Source organism: Adiantum capillus-veneris, chromosome 1 (assembly GCF_014529385.1).
Source record: "Adiantum capillus-veneris isolate H3 chromosome 1, ASM1452938v2, whole genome shotgun sequence".
NCBI classification, from domain to species: domain Eukaryota; kingdom Viridiplantae; phylum Streptophyta; class Polypodiopsida; order Polypodiales; family Pteridaceae; genus Adiantum; species Adiantum capillus-veneris.
Genome location: NC_140931.1, coordinates 131,908,182 through 131,927,526, shown reverse-complemented (window position 1 = coordinate 131,927,526; position 19,345 = coordinate 131,908,182). Strand labels below are relative to the sequence as shown.

Genomic DNA, 19,345 nt, shown 5'->3' with positions numbered 1-19,345 from the left:
GATCGAGATTCAAAATTTTGTAGTGATTTTTCGACTACTGTATTTGAAAATCTTGGCACTACACTTGACTTCACTTCTGCATTTCATCCTGAATCTAATGGTCAAACCGAAGTCACCAACCGCACTATTATTGACTTGTTGAAAGCTTATGTTTCTTCTCAACCTAAGAAATGGGATGATTACCTACATATTTTGCAATTTGCATACAGCAACACCACTCACACTGCCACAGGTAAATCTCCATTTGAAATTGTATATGGTCACTCACTTCCTACTCCTGCTTCACGTCTTTCTAATGTTGTGCCTGCCGCTAATGATTTCACCACTGACTTTCATGATATTTTATGCAAGTGTGCATTCTGCCATTAAACACTCACAAGAACTTTCAACCAAGCTTGCTAACAAGCACCGCAAGGCACACCAATTCAAAGAAGGTGATCATGTTTTACTTCGCATCGAAAAATGAAGGATCAAAAGTGTTGATACTAATGTCTTTGTTAAGCTTGCTCCTTGTTTTTATGGACCATTCAAAATTTCAGCTGTCATTAATGATGTTTCTTTTCGTTTAGACCTACCTACACATTGGCACATTCACAACGCCTTTCACATTAGTCTTTTACGCCCATTCCGAGGACCCCTACCTACACACCACATTTATGAAGACCCACCTTCACTTGTAGACCAAGAAGAGCAACTCATCCCTGACAAAATAGTTGACCATTAGACCACCACTACACGCATTGGAATGGTTTATAACCGTTACCTTTTGACTTTCAAGGGCCACCCTAGAGAGGATGCCAAATGGATGCCTGCAAAGTTTTTTCGCAACTTTCCCGACCTTCTCCACACTTTCCATCTCTCACGGTCCAGTTGATTTCTCTATTGAGCAACTGAGGACAGTTGCTATCCCTGGTGGGAGGGATGTTACGAGACTGGGCACCCTCCTGTTGTAGTGGTTAGCTGCAATTGGGATAGCTGGGCGTAATGGTTAATTATGTGCTGTCTATCTATTTAACTAATTGAGTTGATGATGATTTTGTAGAGTGGAATGCGGGGAGTTGATGAACAGGTGACGGCAATTACTCTTGTCCATTTTATATTTTCACAGTATCTTAGAAATTCATTTCAATAAGCCACTATGGCTCTGTAAATAGTTGTAGTGGGAACTCCCCTTATGGGTCATGCAAGAACTAATGAGTTTCACTCATTTGAAAAAGTAAAGTGGTTGTAAAAGAGGGGCCTCAATTTTTGGCACCTTAAACTCAAAGTAATATATTAAATACCAACTCCACAAGAGAGGTGCCGTGGAGTTTGGGGCTAGATTTAGGCCTTTCTCTTGCAGATTCTCTTCTCTACTCTCTTAAGCTATGGTTATTTTTGCTGTGTACTCTCTAATCTAGTCTCCATCTCTTACACATCTCTTACACTCTCTTACAAGCTTGTCTCTGTCAATTCTATGTTTACTGTGTGTGTGTGTGTGTGATAGTCTAGGTGAGTGTGTGCGCTTGGAAATTGGAAGAAGAGGTGGAAAGTTTGATGGTGATGGCTTGAAAGCTTATGTTGAATATTCTAAGCGATCGATATCCCCTCTTCTCCCAACACCCCTCTACAAGCACGCGCAAGGCAGACAAAGGGAACCACATTTGGAATCTTAATATCATTGTTGAACCCTTTGAGCATCCCAAATTCTATTGCTAGAAGCTTTGAGATCTCTAGAGTATTTATAGAACTATGGTAGTATCTATGGAGACAAGCTTCATGTACCATCCATAGGAATGATTAAGTTTAGGGTTTATGGTTGATATTTGATTTGAACACCTGAAAGTCTAAGGTTTACCGTACCTATCTATTAGAATTTTGTTGCATCCTTTTGCATCTTGTGATATTGATCCTGTTTTCTTTTCAATGCAAGCACCATGTCGCAACAATCAGAGCATGGACCCCTCATAGTAGCCAGAGCCCCCTTAGTAGCCAACCTTCCCATAGTAGCCATAGCCACTAGATTAGGCAGAGATGCCTCCCGTTCCTACACCCTCTCTAGTGCACATACACACTTTGGCGTAGGAGTTTTTTTGTGGCACATAGCACCTTTGTACTCTTCCATCCTTCCCAGAGTCTAGGTCAACAAGACAGAGCCCTTGGAGGCTACCGTGGCTCCGTTCTCCACGATACACAATCCCTGCGCCTTCTAGAAGTGGGTATTCACACACCATGTTGGGCATACATGCTTGATGTGGCATCAAGTGAAGGCCCTTCCTTCAATATGCCTTCTCACTTTACACCAGTTTTCTCGCAAGCTAGGAGCCTAAGTTCCACAAGAATCCTTTCACATAGAGGACTGTCTCCACTTTGGAATGAGAGAGTACTCCCTTCTACATTCCATGTTGTACTATGGTGCTATTACCCACCATTTGGAGGTTCCCACCTACTTTGCCTACTAGTTTTGTGTAGAGTTTGTTCCTAGGCTTGACATGGAATACTATGACAGACGTCCAAGAGGGGGTCATGGTTTTGTCAAGCTAGGCCAACAGAGAGACCCCAGGGATGATAGGGTTCACAAGCCGTCCGACTCATTGAGGTTAGGTAGAGTCAATGGTTCCTTGGAGCTTAGTCTGAGGGCTCGACATCTTGGATGGAAGGTTTGATCCATGGGCGACACACTCACCCTTCTTGTCAAGTGGTTTGCACAGTCGGGAGACCCTTCTCAGGTACATGCAAGCATCTTCACTTACAGATATTTAGTTGTTAGAGCAGTAGATAACGGGTTTTTTGTTTTACTTTTCTAGGCACTGTTACATTTGCACTGCTTGCTAGCCCACACGGAGAGGACCATAATACAATCATTATTTGTGATACGGTATATATAACCTTCCCACAATTTTCTTTGATTTATTTATGGTTGCCATTCATTATGCTTACTAGTATTGTATTTTGGTTTCCCACAATCACGCCACTTTCTCTACACAAGTGATGAAGCCACCTTCATTGACCAAACCTTCAACGCCGTTAGTGCCCACTATTGCTAGCACAGCTTCACAGGTACACTTAATCACCTATGGTTATACTAATTACAAAATACTTTTTTGAAAGTTAATTCACTAATTGTATGTTGTTGTGTTTGATGTAGGTTGATCTCTCTTTAGAGTTCCGCAGCCGCACAGAAGAGCTGACAACAGTGTAGTGGAGGGTTGGAGAGCTAGAAAAGGAACTCAGAGAGACTCGAGTGGCCTTGGGGTACTCCACCATTGAATAGAACATTGCCTACTTCAAGAAAAGCACTTTGCACACCAACATGCCTACCTTAGTCATTCTCCCAGCATACCACTCTACCCTTACATGCCTGACATGGGTCTAGGTAGGCAAGAGCTGTTGATGGTCATATGGGCTACAATGGGGGACCACACAAAGTGCTACATTTTCATAGACTTGTTTGAAAACTAAGGCTTCTACACTTGGGGCTATGCATACCGCTTCCACCTTCACTGCCTCGTAAACATCATGTGTATGCGTTCAAATTTCTTGATGTGCCACTGACAAATCCCGATTTCCTTTTACCACCAATGGGGCATCAAAAATATTTTTCCACCCTGAGGATAGACACTAGACATCATCACTCACCGCCCTTGGGGTGATTCTAGAGGAGGAGGCACTACAAATGGTAGAGTTAGTGAGTCCTCTAGAAACATTGTAATGATTGCCTGCCTATCTCCCTTGTCACTCACCCAAAATGGGAACCTTGTTGTACAATGTATCTTTATGATTGTAGTCGGCCATGTTCTAGTACATGCAGTCTACTTGTACCACAACTTTGTACGATATGTCTTCATGATTGTAGTTGTCATGTTCTAGTTTATGCAGTCCACTTGTACAAAACCTTTGTATGATGTGTCTCTATGATTGTAGTCACCATATTCTAGTTTATTTAGTTCAATTTTACCACACATTTTGTATGATGTATCTTTATGATTGTGGGCTTATAGATGATAGTTTATGTATTGTACATTATGGTTCATATATGTTGATGATGATGTACTTATATTTGATGGATTATGGTGTGTTGAAATTTAGCTCATGATGTATCTTGAAGATGATATTCATTGTTTTTTATTCATGGCCATCCCTAACCGTTTCAATGGTCATGGACAACATGAACGCAATTTTTTTGCCCTTGGGCCCTTGGCGAGCCCAATGGTAAAAATTTGGCGGTTGTGCAGTGTATGACCATCAAGATGGCAATAGATGGCCATGAAACTTTGCAAGAGTAGGAAAATCATCCTACTCACTACCCATGCAAAACTTCATGGACATCGCTAGAAGTCTCGATGGTTAGGACATAGGAATGCCAATTTTTTGTTGTTGGGCTTGTGGCAAGCCCAATGGCAAAAAATCGGTGTTTGTACAATGCCTAACTATCAAGATGGAAATGGATGGCAATGAAAATTTTCAAGGGTAGGGAAATCACCCTACTCCCCACATTTGCAAAGTTTTAGGGCCATCCCTAACCATCTCAACGGTCAACAATGCCACGAACACCAATTTTTTTCTAGCGAGCCTAATGGCATAAAATTGTCGTTTGTGCAATGCCACACCGACAAAAAGGCAATTGATGGCCATGAAAATTTGCATGGGTGGTAAAACCACCCTACTCCCTACCGCTAAAAGGTTCCATGGCCATCGCTAACCATCCCAATGGTCAGGGGCGGCACGAGCACCAAAAAATTGGCAGTTGTGCAATGATTGACTCTCAAGACGGTAATGTATGGCCATGAGACTTTGTAGGCACAAGGAAAACAACTTAATCCCTACCCCTACAAAGTTTCATGGCCATCTTTAACTATTTCAATGATTAGGGATGCCACAAACATCAATGTTTTACCGTTTGGGGCCCTTGGCGAGCCCAATGGCAAAAATTGGCGTTTGTGCAATGCCACACTGACAAAACGAAATTGGATGACCATGAAACTTTGCACGGGTGGGGAAAAGAATCCTACTCTCCATACTCACAAAGTTTTATGGCCATCACTATCCGTTTCGATGATCAGGGCTGGCACAGATGCCAATGTTTTACCGTTGGACCCTTGGCAAGTCCAATGGCAAAAAATTGGTGGTTTTGCAATGCCTAACCATCGAGACAGAAATGGATGTCCATGAAACTATGCAAGGGTAGGAAAAACAGCCCACTCCTACCCCCTATAAAGTTTTATTGCCATCACTAACTATCTCAATGGTCAAGGGCACCATGAATGCCAATTTTTTGCCGTTGGGTCCTTGGAGAGCCCAATGGAAAAAAATTGGTATTTGTGCAATGCCACACCAAGGAGAAGGAAACAGATGGCCATTCAAGGGTAGAGAAAGTACCCTGCTCCATATCCTTGAAAAATTTTGTAACCATCACTAATCGTCTCAATGGTCAGGGGTGGCATGAATGCCAATCTTTTGTCATTGGGTACTTGGCGAGCCAATGGCAAAAAATTGGCGTTTGCAGAATGCCACACCGATGAGACAACAACAAATGGCCATGAGAGTTTGTAGGGATAGGGAACATCCCTACTCCCCACCCCTGCAAAGTTTCATGGCCATTGCTAACCGTCTCGACCCAATTAGGGATTCCACGAACACCAATTATTTTCCATGGGTCCCTTGGCAAAGCCCAATGGAAAAAAATTGGTGTTTGTGTAGTGCTACACCAACATGAAGGCAATGGATGGCCGTGACAATTTGTATACACAAGGAAAGCACCCTATTATCCACCCTTGCAAAGTTTCATGGCCATCTCTAACTATCTTGATGGTCAAGGATGGCACAAATGTCAATTTTTTGTTGTTGGGTCCTTGGCAAAGAGCCCAATGGGAAAAAATGGCGATTGTGTAGGGCCTGGCCATTGACAAGGCAGTGGATGGCCATGAAACTTTACACAGGTAGGGAAAACACCCTACTCCCTATCCTTGCAAAGTTTCATGCCCATTGCTAACCTTCTCAATGGTCAGGAGTGCCACGAATCACCAATTTTTTGTTGTCAGGCCCTTAGTGAGCCCAATGGCAAAAAAAATTGGCGAGTGTGAAATGCCTGACCATTGAGACAGCAACGGATGGCCATGAAACTTTTCACACGTAGGGAGAAAACCCTACTTACTATCCCTTCAAAGTTTCATGGCCATCACTAATCGTCTCGCTGGTCAAGGGTGCCACGAACACTATTTTTTTGCGGTTGGGTCCTTGGCAATCCCAAGGGCAAGAATTTGGCATTTGGACAACGCATGACCATCTAGATGGCAACAGATGGCCATGATAGTTTGCATGAATAGAGAAAGCACCCTTATCCCTATTGTTGCAAAGTTTCATAGCCATTGCTAACTGTCTCGATGGTCACGGGCACCACAAATACCCATTTCTTTATCATTCGGTCCTTGGCGAGCCCAATGGCAAAAAATTAGCAATTGTGGAGTGATTGACCATCGAGACATCAACAGATGGCCATGAGACTTTGTAAAGTTAGGAAACGCACTCTAATCCCCAATCCACCCCCTCCTCCCTACAAAGTTTCATGGACATCACTAATCATCTCAACAATCAAGGATGGCACAGTTGTCAAGCTTTTGTCATTGGGCTATTGGCGAGCCCAATGGCAATAAATTGGCGTTTGTGCAATGTTTGATTGTCGAGACAACAATGGATGACCATGAAACTTTGCAAGGTAGGAAAAGCACCCTACTCCTTGCTCATGCAAAGTTCCATGGCAAGATCGCTAATTTTCTATGGTTGGGCCCTTGGCAAGCCGAATGGCAAAAAATTGGCAGTTGTGCATGCCACACCAATGAGACGCCAACGCATGGACATGAAGCTTTGCATGGGTATAAAAATTATACACCTTCCTACCACTAAAAATTTTCATGGACATCTCTAATCCTCTCAATGATCAAGGCCGACACGTACGCCAATTCTTTGTCATTGGATCCTTGTCGAGCCCAATGTCAAAAATTGGTAGTTGTGCAATGTCTACCACCAAGACGATAACAGATGGCCATGAAACTTTTCAAGGGTGGAGAAAGCACCCTATTCCCTATCCATGAAAATTTGCATGGTCATTGCTAACTGTCTTGACGGTTAGGGATGCTATGAATGCCAATTTTTTGTTGTTGGGTCCTTGGTGAGCCCAAAATGGCAAAAAATTGGCATTTTCGCAACTCCACACTATTGAGACAACAACAAATGGCCATGAAACTTTGTAGAGGTAGGGAAATCACCCTACTCTCTACCCCTACAAAGTTTCATGGACATCACTAATCATCTCGATGGTCAAGGGCCGCACGAATGCTAATTTTTTGGCGTTGGGTCCTTGATGAGCCCAACGGGAACAAAATGCGGTTTGTGCAATGCCACGCCAACAAGATGGAAATAGATGGCCATGAGACTTGCACAAGAAAAAAAGAATCATATTTCCCATCCCTACAAGGTCTCATGGTCATCGCTAACCGTCTCGACGGTAAGGGGCACCACAGATCGCTAATATTTTGCCATTAGTCCCTTGGGGAGCCCAATAGAAAAAAATTGGCATTTGTGCAATGCCACACTATTAATACGGAAATGGATGGCCATAAATCTTTGCACAAGCAAGTAAAGCACTCTACTCCTAGCCCCTGCAAAGTTTCATGGCCATCGCTAACCATCTCAATGGTTAGGGACAACACGGAAGCCATTTTTTGTCATTTGGGCCCTTAATGAGCCCAATATCAAGAAATTGGAAATTGTGCAACACCACACCAACAAGACGGTAATGAAAGGTGGCAAAAAAACTTAAATAACACTAGATCGAAGCTAAACTTAAATAGTAAGAGATGAATGCTAAACTTAGATATGAACCACAAATGAGTGAGAAGGTACAACACCAAAATATAAAAGATGCGTGAACAAGAGTATATAAGAATACAAATAACTAAAGGGAACAAAAAGATGGAATGATAAAGAGCACCAATGAGGTGGTCATCTCTAGGACACCTACTACAATGTCACAATACCAACTGGTGAGATCAATATCCTGGCTATCCACACACCACAAGAACCTCCTCACTGAGCGTCCATCGGCTACAAATGAGTCACATGCCATGTGATGTGAGCACCAATGACTAAATATAGTGATAAGAGTATGAGATGTGACGCTCACAAAGGAAATCATGCTGTTGGAAACAGTGTTGCACAAAGTGCACATAGTGAGAGTGATCATCATAATGTAGAAATGTTACTCGTGTATGATCACCTAAAAATTCCAAGAGCTATCCACCCCATCAATTTCTGCCTCTGCATGATAGGTAAGATATATGTACAAGGATTGCCACCTTCAAGAGTATTGAGAAATCTTAGAATATATGAAGCAAGGATTTTTAATCATGCCGCTAAATATGCAAAGAAAATGTAAATTTATCCAACCATTATCATTTGTACCTACTCAGAGAAGCAATATTCGAAATGGATCTCCTACTGCAGATCAAAGCTATAGCTCTCTACAAAATCTGTGATAGAGACGACAGTGCCAAGAATGGGGAAGGAGGCAACCAAGCATGTATGATCCTCCCACTTTGTGTGATGTGCATACTACACATATGGATACATAGAGGACCTAAAATCCTACATGAAGAAGGGGATATGGTGCACTATGAGGTATAAGCTGCAACCTCTGAGATGTACCACCTCAAAGCCCTGTGTATTTCTAGTAGTTATAGTGCTACCATGTAACTATCTCGCTTGCATCACCATCACTCAGGACAGGTGTGTGATTTGTGAAAGATCCCCACATTGGGCACACTTTCCCTCTACAAACAACGTCTAATGGTAGGATGCCCCATCCAGACGCTCACACAACAAAGAGTGGACAAACTCTCAAGGTCCCATTGGAGCATCTCCAACATCCCCCAAAAGAGCACAAACACATCATACATTATCTAGAACTTCACATGGTATTTGAAACATGTTTTTTTCTCATGCATGAATCGCACGTACCAAGGCTTGCAGGCCTTGAAGGATCACTAGCCAATGGAGATCTCGGTGTGCGCATCTTTGAATGCATGAAGAGTTGACTGTACGTAATCTCTAGAATTATAACACCATGGTCTATATATTAATTGTGGCCAACCTATGTCGAATTTACTTTTCGAAGCCTGGCAAGGTGCAGCATTTCTCCTCCCAAATTTGACCTATGTGCTCCCTTATGCATGAATCTAGAATGCATGAGCATAGTGGAGCCACCGATGAGTCCTTGAACTATGGATCTTGATACTTGTGCGGGCCTCAATGACAGAAGGGTGTTACAACAAATGCTCAAGCACTTGAGTATGTAAGGAAAGATTGATGTTGTTGTACATCTCTGCAATGATGCTTGCATGATATCTGGCACCATACATGCTAAGTAAGCATCCCATCTTCAAAGGACCAGGATCCAAAGCTAAAGTAGGGTCCCACATACGCCTCCATGCCCACTCCATAGGGTGCTCCAAGAGCAAGGCAGGGAGATCCACTCAAAGAAATGAGGCAACTGTGCTACTAAAATGATCCAAAGTAGGCGATATCATTATGAGACTCGCCAAAGACACCCACGATGGGAGGTGTAAGCTCACTAACAGGTGTCACATCTGCTAGTATCCTAGTGGGTATGGATATTGAGGTCAATGATACAAGGACCGAGGAAGGGGATGAAGACAAATAACTAGGTGATAGAAGAAGAGAAGAAGTGTCACCCTCATATAGTGATGAATGCATGTGAACAACCCTAAAATCCTTGATTGTAGGGAGGGTAATGGGTCCCTGCGGCACATTCGCACATAGTCTTGCTCTAGAGTTTTGCTTGTGTTCCCAAACTTTTCATCAATTTTCTTCCACGAGAGCAATCTCTTTTGTGTTTCAAACTTTGTGGATGGGGTACTTTTAATGTCTATCGTGCTTTTGAAACCTTTGTGAGACTATGAACCCATGCTTAGTTAGGGAAATGAGTGTTAAAATATTTAGTGATTGAATCAAAGAGACGTAAAGGCTCCAAAACTCACTCACACGCAATGAAATAAACTCAAAGAAAAAGAGTTTTTATATGTAATGGAATTGGCCTATTAACTTGAGAGTAGCGGAAATTAATGAGAGTACTTTTGAGAAATTACTTTGTGAGCATAGCGGGTGAACATAATTGAAGATAACAACATAAGCATAGCAATTAGTTAACTTGGCATGAAAAATACTCTTGCAAGAGAGAGAATTTAGAAAACATGACAACATTTGAGGACCGGATTTATGTGGAGCGGACCCCCTCCAATAGGCATTTGTATTATGATTTCTAGTCTCATTAAGAGAGACTTGTTACAATACAATCTTTGTGTTCCTTGTAACCTAGATGATGCAATGAATATGGAAAGCTTCATGCATCACAAACATAACATAAACTTTGAAGAAAGCTTTAACTATCCCAAGCCTCAGTCTCAATACCCTTCGAAAGTGGAGAGAGCTAGCAGGGAATGCTGGTAGGGATGAGGAAGAAGAAACATTTCATAGGAGAAAGAATTAGCTCCTCACTTATCATAACTCTTCTTGCTAGCATACATAATAGCATAGTAATGAAGATGGACGAGATGGAAAGATTAAGCATTGAAGCATGGCTCTTGGTTGGATTTGCATTCCATAGCCAAGAGTGTTGGTGTAGGCTCTCAACCTTTACTTGCTGGAGAAGGAGAGGGATCTCTTGCACATTGTACAATGAGAGTGTGTGTGAGTGTGTGTGGGAGAGTATACCCCCTAATCAACTCCCTAGCTTGCTTTGGTCAACCCCCCTTTGTAGATCATGCTTGAAGCTCGTTGGACCCCTCGAGGCCTAGCCAATCACAAGCAAGAGGCATTACAAGCAACAAGGGTAGCCTTGGGACAAGTGTCCCCCTTTCCCCTTTTGGAGAGAGGATTTGATAAATGCGAAGACAATTAATTAAATCTCCTAAATTATCATTGGACCCCTTGGGTGGCCAACCAATAGGCTTCAAGCACATCATGAGGACAACATGAGGAGGAACTTGACAAGTGTCCCCTTTGCTTTCTTTGTACTAAGCATGCCTTGTGTGAGTGTGTGTATGTTCTCTCTCATCCCCCCTCATGTAGGGTTCGCCCCCTCCTTGTAGGGATTAGATTTGACTTTTGCACACCTCAATACACTCAACCTTGGCCTTGATTCCCACCACAAGCTTGGCCCTTAAGCACTTCAATCTTGGGTTGGGTTCTCACCTCACGTACAACCCTAGAATCTCAAGTATGACACGCACCTCAAGCATCTCAATCATCAAGCACCTCAACCATCTCAAGAACCTTAGTCATCAAGCACGACAAGCACCTCAATCATGGTCCGGGTTCCCACCTCAATCACAGCCCTAGCTTACCTAAGGTCAAAGGACTTTTACACTCATTATTGGAGGTCTTCAATGAAGCTAACCCTAAGGTCTTATTCTCCATTGATTAGCCTTGCTCTTTGATAGACCATCTCTCATTTGGGCCCCTATACCATTGGCCCCGTGTTGAGATAGATCTAATAGCACATATCTATATCTTAACCCTTGTTCCCATTTATTCTCCCACATTAAGTGATCAATTTAATATGAGAAAATCATTTGGAATGGTTAGATATTACATTTTATGAAACTACTTCTCTCTTGAAAACATAATCATCCTGGACTATGAGGTAGAAGAGATAAACCCTTAGTCATTAGTCAATCTTACTCAGTGGGTAGAGGATCCCTTTTTACCCTACGACATCTTTCCTAGATGGATGACTAATCCATTTGGTGCTTGGGAGACATAGCTGCCGCAAGCAGGTCTGCTCTTTAGTCCATTTCATTCTCCCAAAGTAGAGTGACAAATTCTACTTAATGTTTGAGAGACGTTGTCATCACAAACATGATTCTAAGCATGCATACTATTTAAATTTGTGCACAATTAAAAAGAGAACTAATCTTATAAGACAAAAACATGGGTCACTTAAAAGAAATTTGTACATTTGCTTACTTTAATGTAGCATTGTAAGCATTGACAAGCTTCATACTATCCTTAAGATGTATTCCTTGCATCCACCTAGCATCTTCAAAAGGATAATTTTTGAACTTAACAAGATATTGTCGGATAATCTTACCATGTCGTAGTACCTTGTCTTCATGCCGAAGGATAGCTTCGGGTTGTAGCACCTCTTCTTGGTCTTCAACTTCGGGAGGGTCTTCAATAATTGGTTTACTTAGGGGCTCTCCTTTGTAGGGCTTAAGTAGGCTCACATGAAAAGCATTGTGTTGAGCCAATGGTTGGGCAACTTGAGTTGGTAGGCCATCTCATTGATAGGCTTCAAGATTTGAAAGGACCATGGTATCTTTTTGCTATCTTAGCATAATACTTTTTATGACCCGTAGGATTTTTTCCCGTAGTTTTCCTTAATCAATCCTTAGGAAACTTAAGTAAGATACAATCATTTTCTTTGAATGTTAAGGCCCTTCTATGCTTGTCAGCAACAACTTTTTGCCTTTGTTGAGAGATGGATATAACCTCCTTAATCTTTTGAAAACATTCTTGTAGGTCACGGCTATACTCACCGGCGGCAAAGATCTTCCCATGTACTTTGAGTAGCAAGGGACTTTTAGGTCTTCTCTCAATGATTTCAAAAAGGGATTTTCCCGTAGAAGTATGTACAGTATTATTGTAGGTATATTCTACAAGCAGTGAGTACTTTTCCCGTTGTGAGCATTGATCTAGTTCTGTAACATAAGCCTTTAGTAGATCATGTATTGTAAGATTGTCTATCTCACTTTGGCCATCCATTTGTGGGTGATAGGCCGAAGAGAAATTCAATCTTGTTCCTAGATTTTCAAAGGGATCTTTCTAGAAATTACTCGTTATTCTAGGATCTCTATCTGACACAATGGATGTGGGTAATCCATGGTGTTTGAAAATCTGAGATATGAAGAGAGTTTCCATTTGGTGTGCCTTAATAGTCTTTAAGACAGAGAAAATAGAGCGCGTCCAATGAACATGAGTATGAACCTTTCATATGGCCATTTGGTGTGCCTTAATAGTCTCTCTTTAATGTAGCATTGTAAGCATTGACATGAATAAAGTGTGCTTGCTTGATAAACCTCTCAACGATTCTCCATATTTCCGTATTCCCATAGATAGACTTTGGCAATCCAAAGATGAAATCCATGGATATACTCTCTCATGGTGAATTTGGGATAGGCAATGGCTGGAGTAATCCAGGTTGCTTCCCTCTATCATACTTGGTCTTTTGGCATACTACGCATCTTGAAACATACTCTTGTATGTCCACTTTAATGGTAGGCCAATAGAAATACATCGCTACTCCTTGAAGAGTAGAGATGAATTCCTCTGTGCCCCACATAGGAAGGAGCATGGGATTCATACATAGCTTTCTCACGAAGGGAATGGGTAGCAGATAGCTTATTTCCATGGAGAAGATAACCATCTTGCAAGGTGAATGGCTCCTCTTTCTTTCCCAAAGCAAGGGCTGACATTATGTCTCTAAAATTAGGGTAGTAGCATACTCATCTATCATAGAGGACAGATCATTGTCAGTAGCTATAGACACCACATTAGCTTTTGGTCATCGTGAAAGTGCATTGTCCACTTGATTGTGCTTACAACAATGTGAGAAATATGGAAATTAAATTGCAAAAGAAAATTTGACCACCTCATTTGTTTGTCGGAAAACTTGGTTTACGTCATTAGGAATTTTCGGAGGTCATTTGGAGGGCCATATGAAAGAGAGAGAAAATAGAGCGCGTCCAATGAACAGGAGGGATACGTTACGTAGGAAAGACGTGAAAAGACTCAAGAACTAGGAAAATATTTTCAAAACCTTTCACGAATCTAGGATTTTGGCATCGTAACTTTTTTCTTTTACCGAACTGTTAGATGTATGTGTGGTCCCATTGCTGATATTCTCTTATGGTCATTAACGTACTGGAGGGTGACCATTAAGCCCACACAAGATATTGGAATTCTAAAACACTTTCCCTCCATTAGGATGCTTTCAAAGTGAATCTCCCTCCACTAAAGCTTGTCTCTCAGAGCTATGGCTTCCACGTCTTCCCGCCCAAGAAGCTCTAGGTGTTTATGGTCTCTCACACCAACTAGCAACACCTGCACTTTGCCTACAAGGCCAAGTAGTAGCATATCCTCAATTACAATATCAACTTCAATAAGTGCAGAGAACCAATGGTTCGATAAAGGATAAACAAAGATTCATGGGTCCTCATGCAACCAAGAAGAGCCAAGAGGTCTAGTGCTATCAATGTTTACCGCTCAGCATGGAAGGCCAGAGTGTTGGATTTCAAAGTTGAAATCGGCAAAAGATCTGTAAAGGAAGTTTTTGTTCAGCATGTGTTTACCCATCCAGACGTGATAGCAAACGATGGAAATGTGTCAGATATACATCAACCACGTTGCAATTGTAAGTATTCTTCACATCCCAACTGCATTTGATTTGTCATTTCACTTATTGATACTCTCATTTTAACTTTTCTTATATATTTTGCAACATTTATCCCTCTTCTTATGAGCAATGGCTCCATTCTTCACATCTCAACTACATTAGATTTGTCATTTTCACTTATTGATACTCTTAGTTTAACTCTTGTTATATATTTTGCAGATGTTTATCCCTCTTCTTATGAGCAATGGGAGCTTGTGGAGTGCATAATAGGCCTCTTCCTTGTCATTCATGCCCACATTGGTTCTCTACAGTATTCAGGGAGAACCAACAAAATCCTGGCTGATGAAGGAATATTTTTCTATGACCACTCAGTACCATCTCTGCCTAGGGAATAAGAATGGCATGTTGGTGAAAGTGCCTCTACCAACCGACTGGAACACTGTGGATTGGCCAGTTCTTGAGGAAACAATGGTGGAGGCAATGCTAAGTAAGCTCTACAAGGATATACAGAGGTCTCTACATAGCTCTATTCCCACCAAACTGGTTAGAATTGCAAACTTTTGTCCTGCTGCACTGTTCATAGAGTTGTTTCATAACTACAATATACGTGTTACGAAAACTATGTTCATGTGCAAGTCATTTCAGCAGTCATCCTGTGACAAACTTCTTGACAGAGGATGGTATGTAAAGGAAGAGATTGGCATACGGTGCGAGGTCACGCTTGACACTCTAGTTGTCAAGTACATGATTGCAAGCCAATCACTGTTAGTCTCCTTTTGGTATATGCGATCACAAATGCTCAGAGGTAACTACATTCCTATGTACTCTCCCGTCGGATAGATCTTTGAGGTCTCTTGGGATAGTTTCCTACGATGCTAAAATTCTCTTCTTCTCGAGTGTGTGTGTGTGTGTGTGTGTGTATGTGTGCGCGTGAGTGCATACTCATAAAAAGAGGAAAATGGTATAACCTTTGTATCACTCAAATGTGGTAGATTGGTCATGCCATTTTCCTCTTGAATAGGAGACCCCTTGAGTTCAACTCTCCTCGTCAGATAGATCTTCAAGGTCCCTGGGGATAATTTCCTACGACGTTAGAATTCTCTCTCTCTCTCTCTCTCTCTCTCTCTCTCTCTCTCTCTCTCTCTCTCTCTCTGCCCCTGTCTCCATCCGTACGATGCTCATATTGCTAATTTCACTAGCACAAAGTGGGTATAAGGGTTGAGTCGTGCCCCCATTGCACCTAGAGCTAGCAGGGGCAGTGAGAAGAAATTGCGATTGTGGTCGCACTAATGAGAGAAGGATCGAGGTTAAACAATTAAGAGAAATTTCTGCTAAAAACTGGAGTCTGGAATCCACCTTCAACTTGGATTGGCTCGAAGTTGCAGAGACATGGATTGCACTACTGTCATCCCGACAAGATAGCTTAATACGCTGGAAAATGGAGAGATTTGTCTAGCACTTACAGAGGTTCGAAAAAGCAAGCTACATACTATAAATAGTGGATTTGTTAGCTGATTTGTTTCATCTTTCCCCTACTATCCCTAGGTGGTACTTGTTACTAATTTGAGCAAGGAGAGGACAAAGGGCTTCAAGGAATATGCTAGTATGAGTGGGCCTTTGGGATGAAATTGGCCAAGTTCTTTAGAGACCAAAAAGTGCATATAGTACTATGTGGGTCGTTTTTTAAAGTATCTTCCCCATATCTTCCAGAAATAGCAGATTGCAAGGATGCCCATTGCCCAATAGGATGGGAGATATTTTAGCGGAGTGGGAGCTTTTGAAGAGAGTAGGGCATAATAAAGAGACGTGGGAGAGAATCCTTATCTAGAGCGTAGAGAGGAGGACCACTTTTTGATCCCTCATCTCATCCGGATAAGTGGAAGAATGGGCAGCTTACAATACAATAGAGAGAGAGAGAGAGAGAGAGAGGAATGGGGATAGGGAGAGAGATGGCCATCTACCATATGCAAAGCGTAGAGGGGCCTGTGTGGTAGATTCTCTGAGGCTGCTCCTGTACGTAAACTTCCACAAATGCATGCGTGTAGCGGTCGGCCTCGGCCTTAAAATGTTCGGATCATGATCATGATCTGTAGACTCTTGCCCCTCAACACACACACAGTGACAACACTGCGCGCACTCTCTCTCTCTCTCTCTCTCTCTCTCTCTCTCTCTCTGATCTATCTCTGGAGTCTGATCTCTCTCTCTCTCGGGCCTCCGCAATGCGCATTCACTTTCTCTCTCAAAATCTCTCTCTCTCCCGCTAATTGGTCGCTCGCGAGTCGCAACAGAACCCAGGAGAAGGGGGGACTGTGCAAGGGGGAAGCGCATAAATTTCTCTCTCTCTCTCTCTCTCTCTCTCTCTCTCTCTCTCTCTCTCTCTCTGACACTCTCGCTCGCGCGATCGGTCTCGCACACAGTACAGTCGCCGATTGTGATATAGGTGAATCGTGATCCAGACTCCCAAGCTCAGAGCTTCTTCCCCGTACGTACGCGCTGTACTGTGTATTCACGGGCTCTGATTCCTGAAGCTGGGGGAGTCTCGGGACTCGGGAGCGTATGACAACGAGGTTTGGCGCCCTAATTATCGGGCAGTACTAACTACATGCTAGTCAGAGTAATTCACTGTCTCTGCAGCAGGACGTTGTACGTACTAATATAAGCGCGTGGCTCAATACACTACTGGTATCCTTACACTACTGTCCGGCCGCCATGAGTGTGTGACTCTGGAGACTGGAGTGGTGTTTCAGCACTGTGTCTATCTACTGTCACCGTAACTGTCCTACAATGCGCTGACCTGCTAGTATAATTAGTGCTGCACGTCTTCTGCTACATACACTGCCACTGTCTTTTCCTTTCCTCGCCTGTCTTTGCGAGCGAGCAACAACAGCATGAGACCAGCAGCTTCATGCAGGTCATCCTCCTCCTCGAGTACCTCGGCTGCCAGTGCATTAAGCTGCGGCGCTAGCTGCGCAGACACCGCATCGACGTCGTCGTCAAATTCGAGCACAGGCACAGAAAATGTAATTGATGAGGCTTCGCAATCTTTCATCAGGAAGGTGAGCCTATTCCTTATTTATTTTCTATTCGTTTACCTGCAAATATGAGTTAGAGCTTGAATATTGAGTCAATTAGGGTTTCGATCAACCTAGGTCTGCTGCATAACGTCTTGAGCTCACAACTTATACTTCACTTCATGCCTAATCAGCACAACGCCTTTAATTAAACTATGAATCTTATACTCATTAATTACACATGCAAGCTCCCATTAATTATCGCTCCTCATGTTCATGAATTGCAGGTGCAGCACCTCATAGAACGGTGCCTCACTCTCTGTCTAGACAAAGAAGAATGCGTCAAAGCGCTCTTCCAGCATGCCGGAATCGATCCCATCGTCACCCGGACAGGTGTGAATTTCTTGCTAGCCACTGATTGATTCAATCAAACTGCTACATAAATACATTTAATCACAGCTACCAGCTAATTAAGGTTTATATAGAAACATTGCTGACAGCTAGCTGGACTTTTATTATTTTGTTATATCGTGTGTATGTCGTAACCTACACCTGTCATTGCTATATTATGTTTAAGCTTGCAGTCTGGAAAGAATTGGAGAAGGCAAATCAAGAATTCTTTGAGCAATACTACAAAAGCGAAAGGATAGTAAGAAAGCACTCTGACGTTAATTACTCTGGAGGATCATTAAGGGTCGATGACGACGAGAACTGTGTGAAGATTATTGTAACTGAAAGCATCGATAAGGCAAGTTCGGGATCGTAGCATTGACAACCAGGTGGTGGCAATTCTGATGATTAAGTTTATCTTGTTATTGACATAGCTAACGTAGGATGGTGATCAATGTAGCCTTTGCCTATTGTAAGAGGAAAATTAAGTATACAGTATACATGCAAAGGCTTGTTTACTTTGTAAAATGATGGTTTTTGTTTTCTTTGCTTGTAATCTGTCTTCCTGTCGATCCTTCCACTAGAACACGTACTGTTATGGACGGCAAGTCCCTCATAATTAGAGCTTCACTTTTACGATGCTTGCAAGTGCATAGTGCATGTAAACTGACAAAGTTCACCATGGCTTCTATAGGAATTATCAATATCGCATGCAAGCATACGGATCCCCAAGTTCTATACAGTTTTGTCTCAAAATTTGTACAGCTGTTTCACTAGGGTAGAGTAGCCAATAAAAGTATGGATCCAAAACTAGAACATCCTTTGAATAAATCCACCATATCTTTTTTTTTTTAATTTAATTCCTTGGTGAGGTAGAGATTTTTTACATAAAGAGTTTCACATAAGCTACCTTTTGTCATCATTTTTATTCAAAATCATGGAATATTATGGGAGATTGAGTTGGAAAGATTTGAATTTCCTTAAATTGGTGCATACGATTTGAACTTCTCTAAATTGGCTCCTCTATATACCCTACGTCATGCAAGTCATTTTGACTTTGAGCAAGGCCCACCTTCTCTCGAATGTGGTAATCCTATGCTTGATGTTCACATGGTGAATTACGGTTAGGTCAAATGTAAGGGTTTCAAAGCACTAGAGACATGCACGTATGCATTAGAGCACCATTGGAAGCATCATACTATTGCATTAAGTAAGAATGTTAATTGTCTTATAGACCTCATAGTGGGTCAGTAGGCAACATCATTGTTGTAGCCTACGACGAAGGGCTCTACATCGGCTCGAGTAGCATCCACTGTAGGAGAACTCGGCCAAGGGGCTAATACTTCTACTGCTGTTGATTCATTGCTATTCTTGGACCCAAAAGAGGTGGCTAAATTTCTCAAGGGCATGAAAATCCCAAAATTTTGTGTTGGGGACAAGGATTGCAACAAGGATACGACGAATGTACTTTCTCAGTGAATATAGAGAGATATTT

The 19,345-nt window shown here is 42.2% G+C and overlaps 1 protein-coding gene across 1 annotated transcript; it reads left to right on the top strand.

The window, feature by feature from the left end:
• Positions 1 to 16,395: 16,395 nt before the first annotated feature.
• Positions 16,396 to 18,420, top strand: LOC147465578 (uncharacterized). The gene is made up of 3 exons (XM_086520625.1): positions 16,396 to 17,505; positions 17,748 to 17,853; positions 18,045 to 18,420. The coding sequence occupies exons 1-3, from the start codon at positions 17,338 to 17,340 to the stop codon at positions 18,224 to 18,226; spliced, it is 456 nt and encodes a 151-aa protein (XP_086376751.1). The 5' UTR covers positions 16,396 to 17,337; the 3' UTR covers positions 18,227 to 18,420.
• Positions 18,421 to 19,345: the final 925 nt, after the last annotated feature.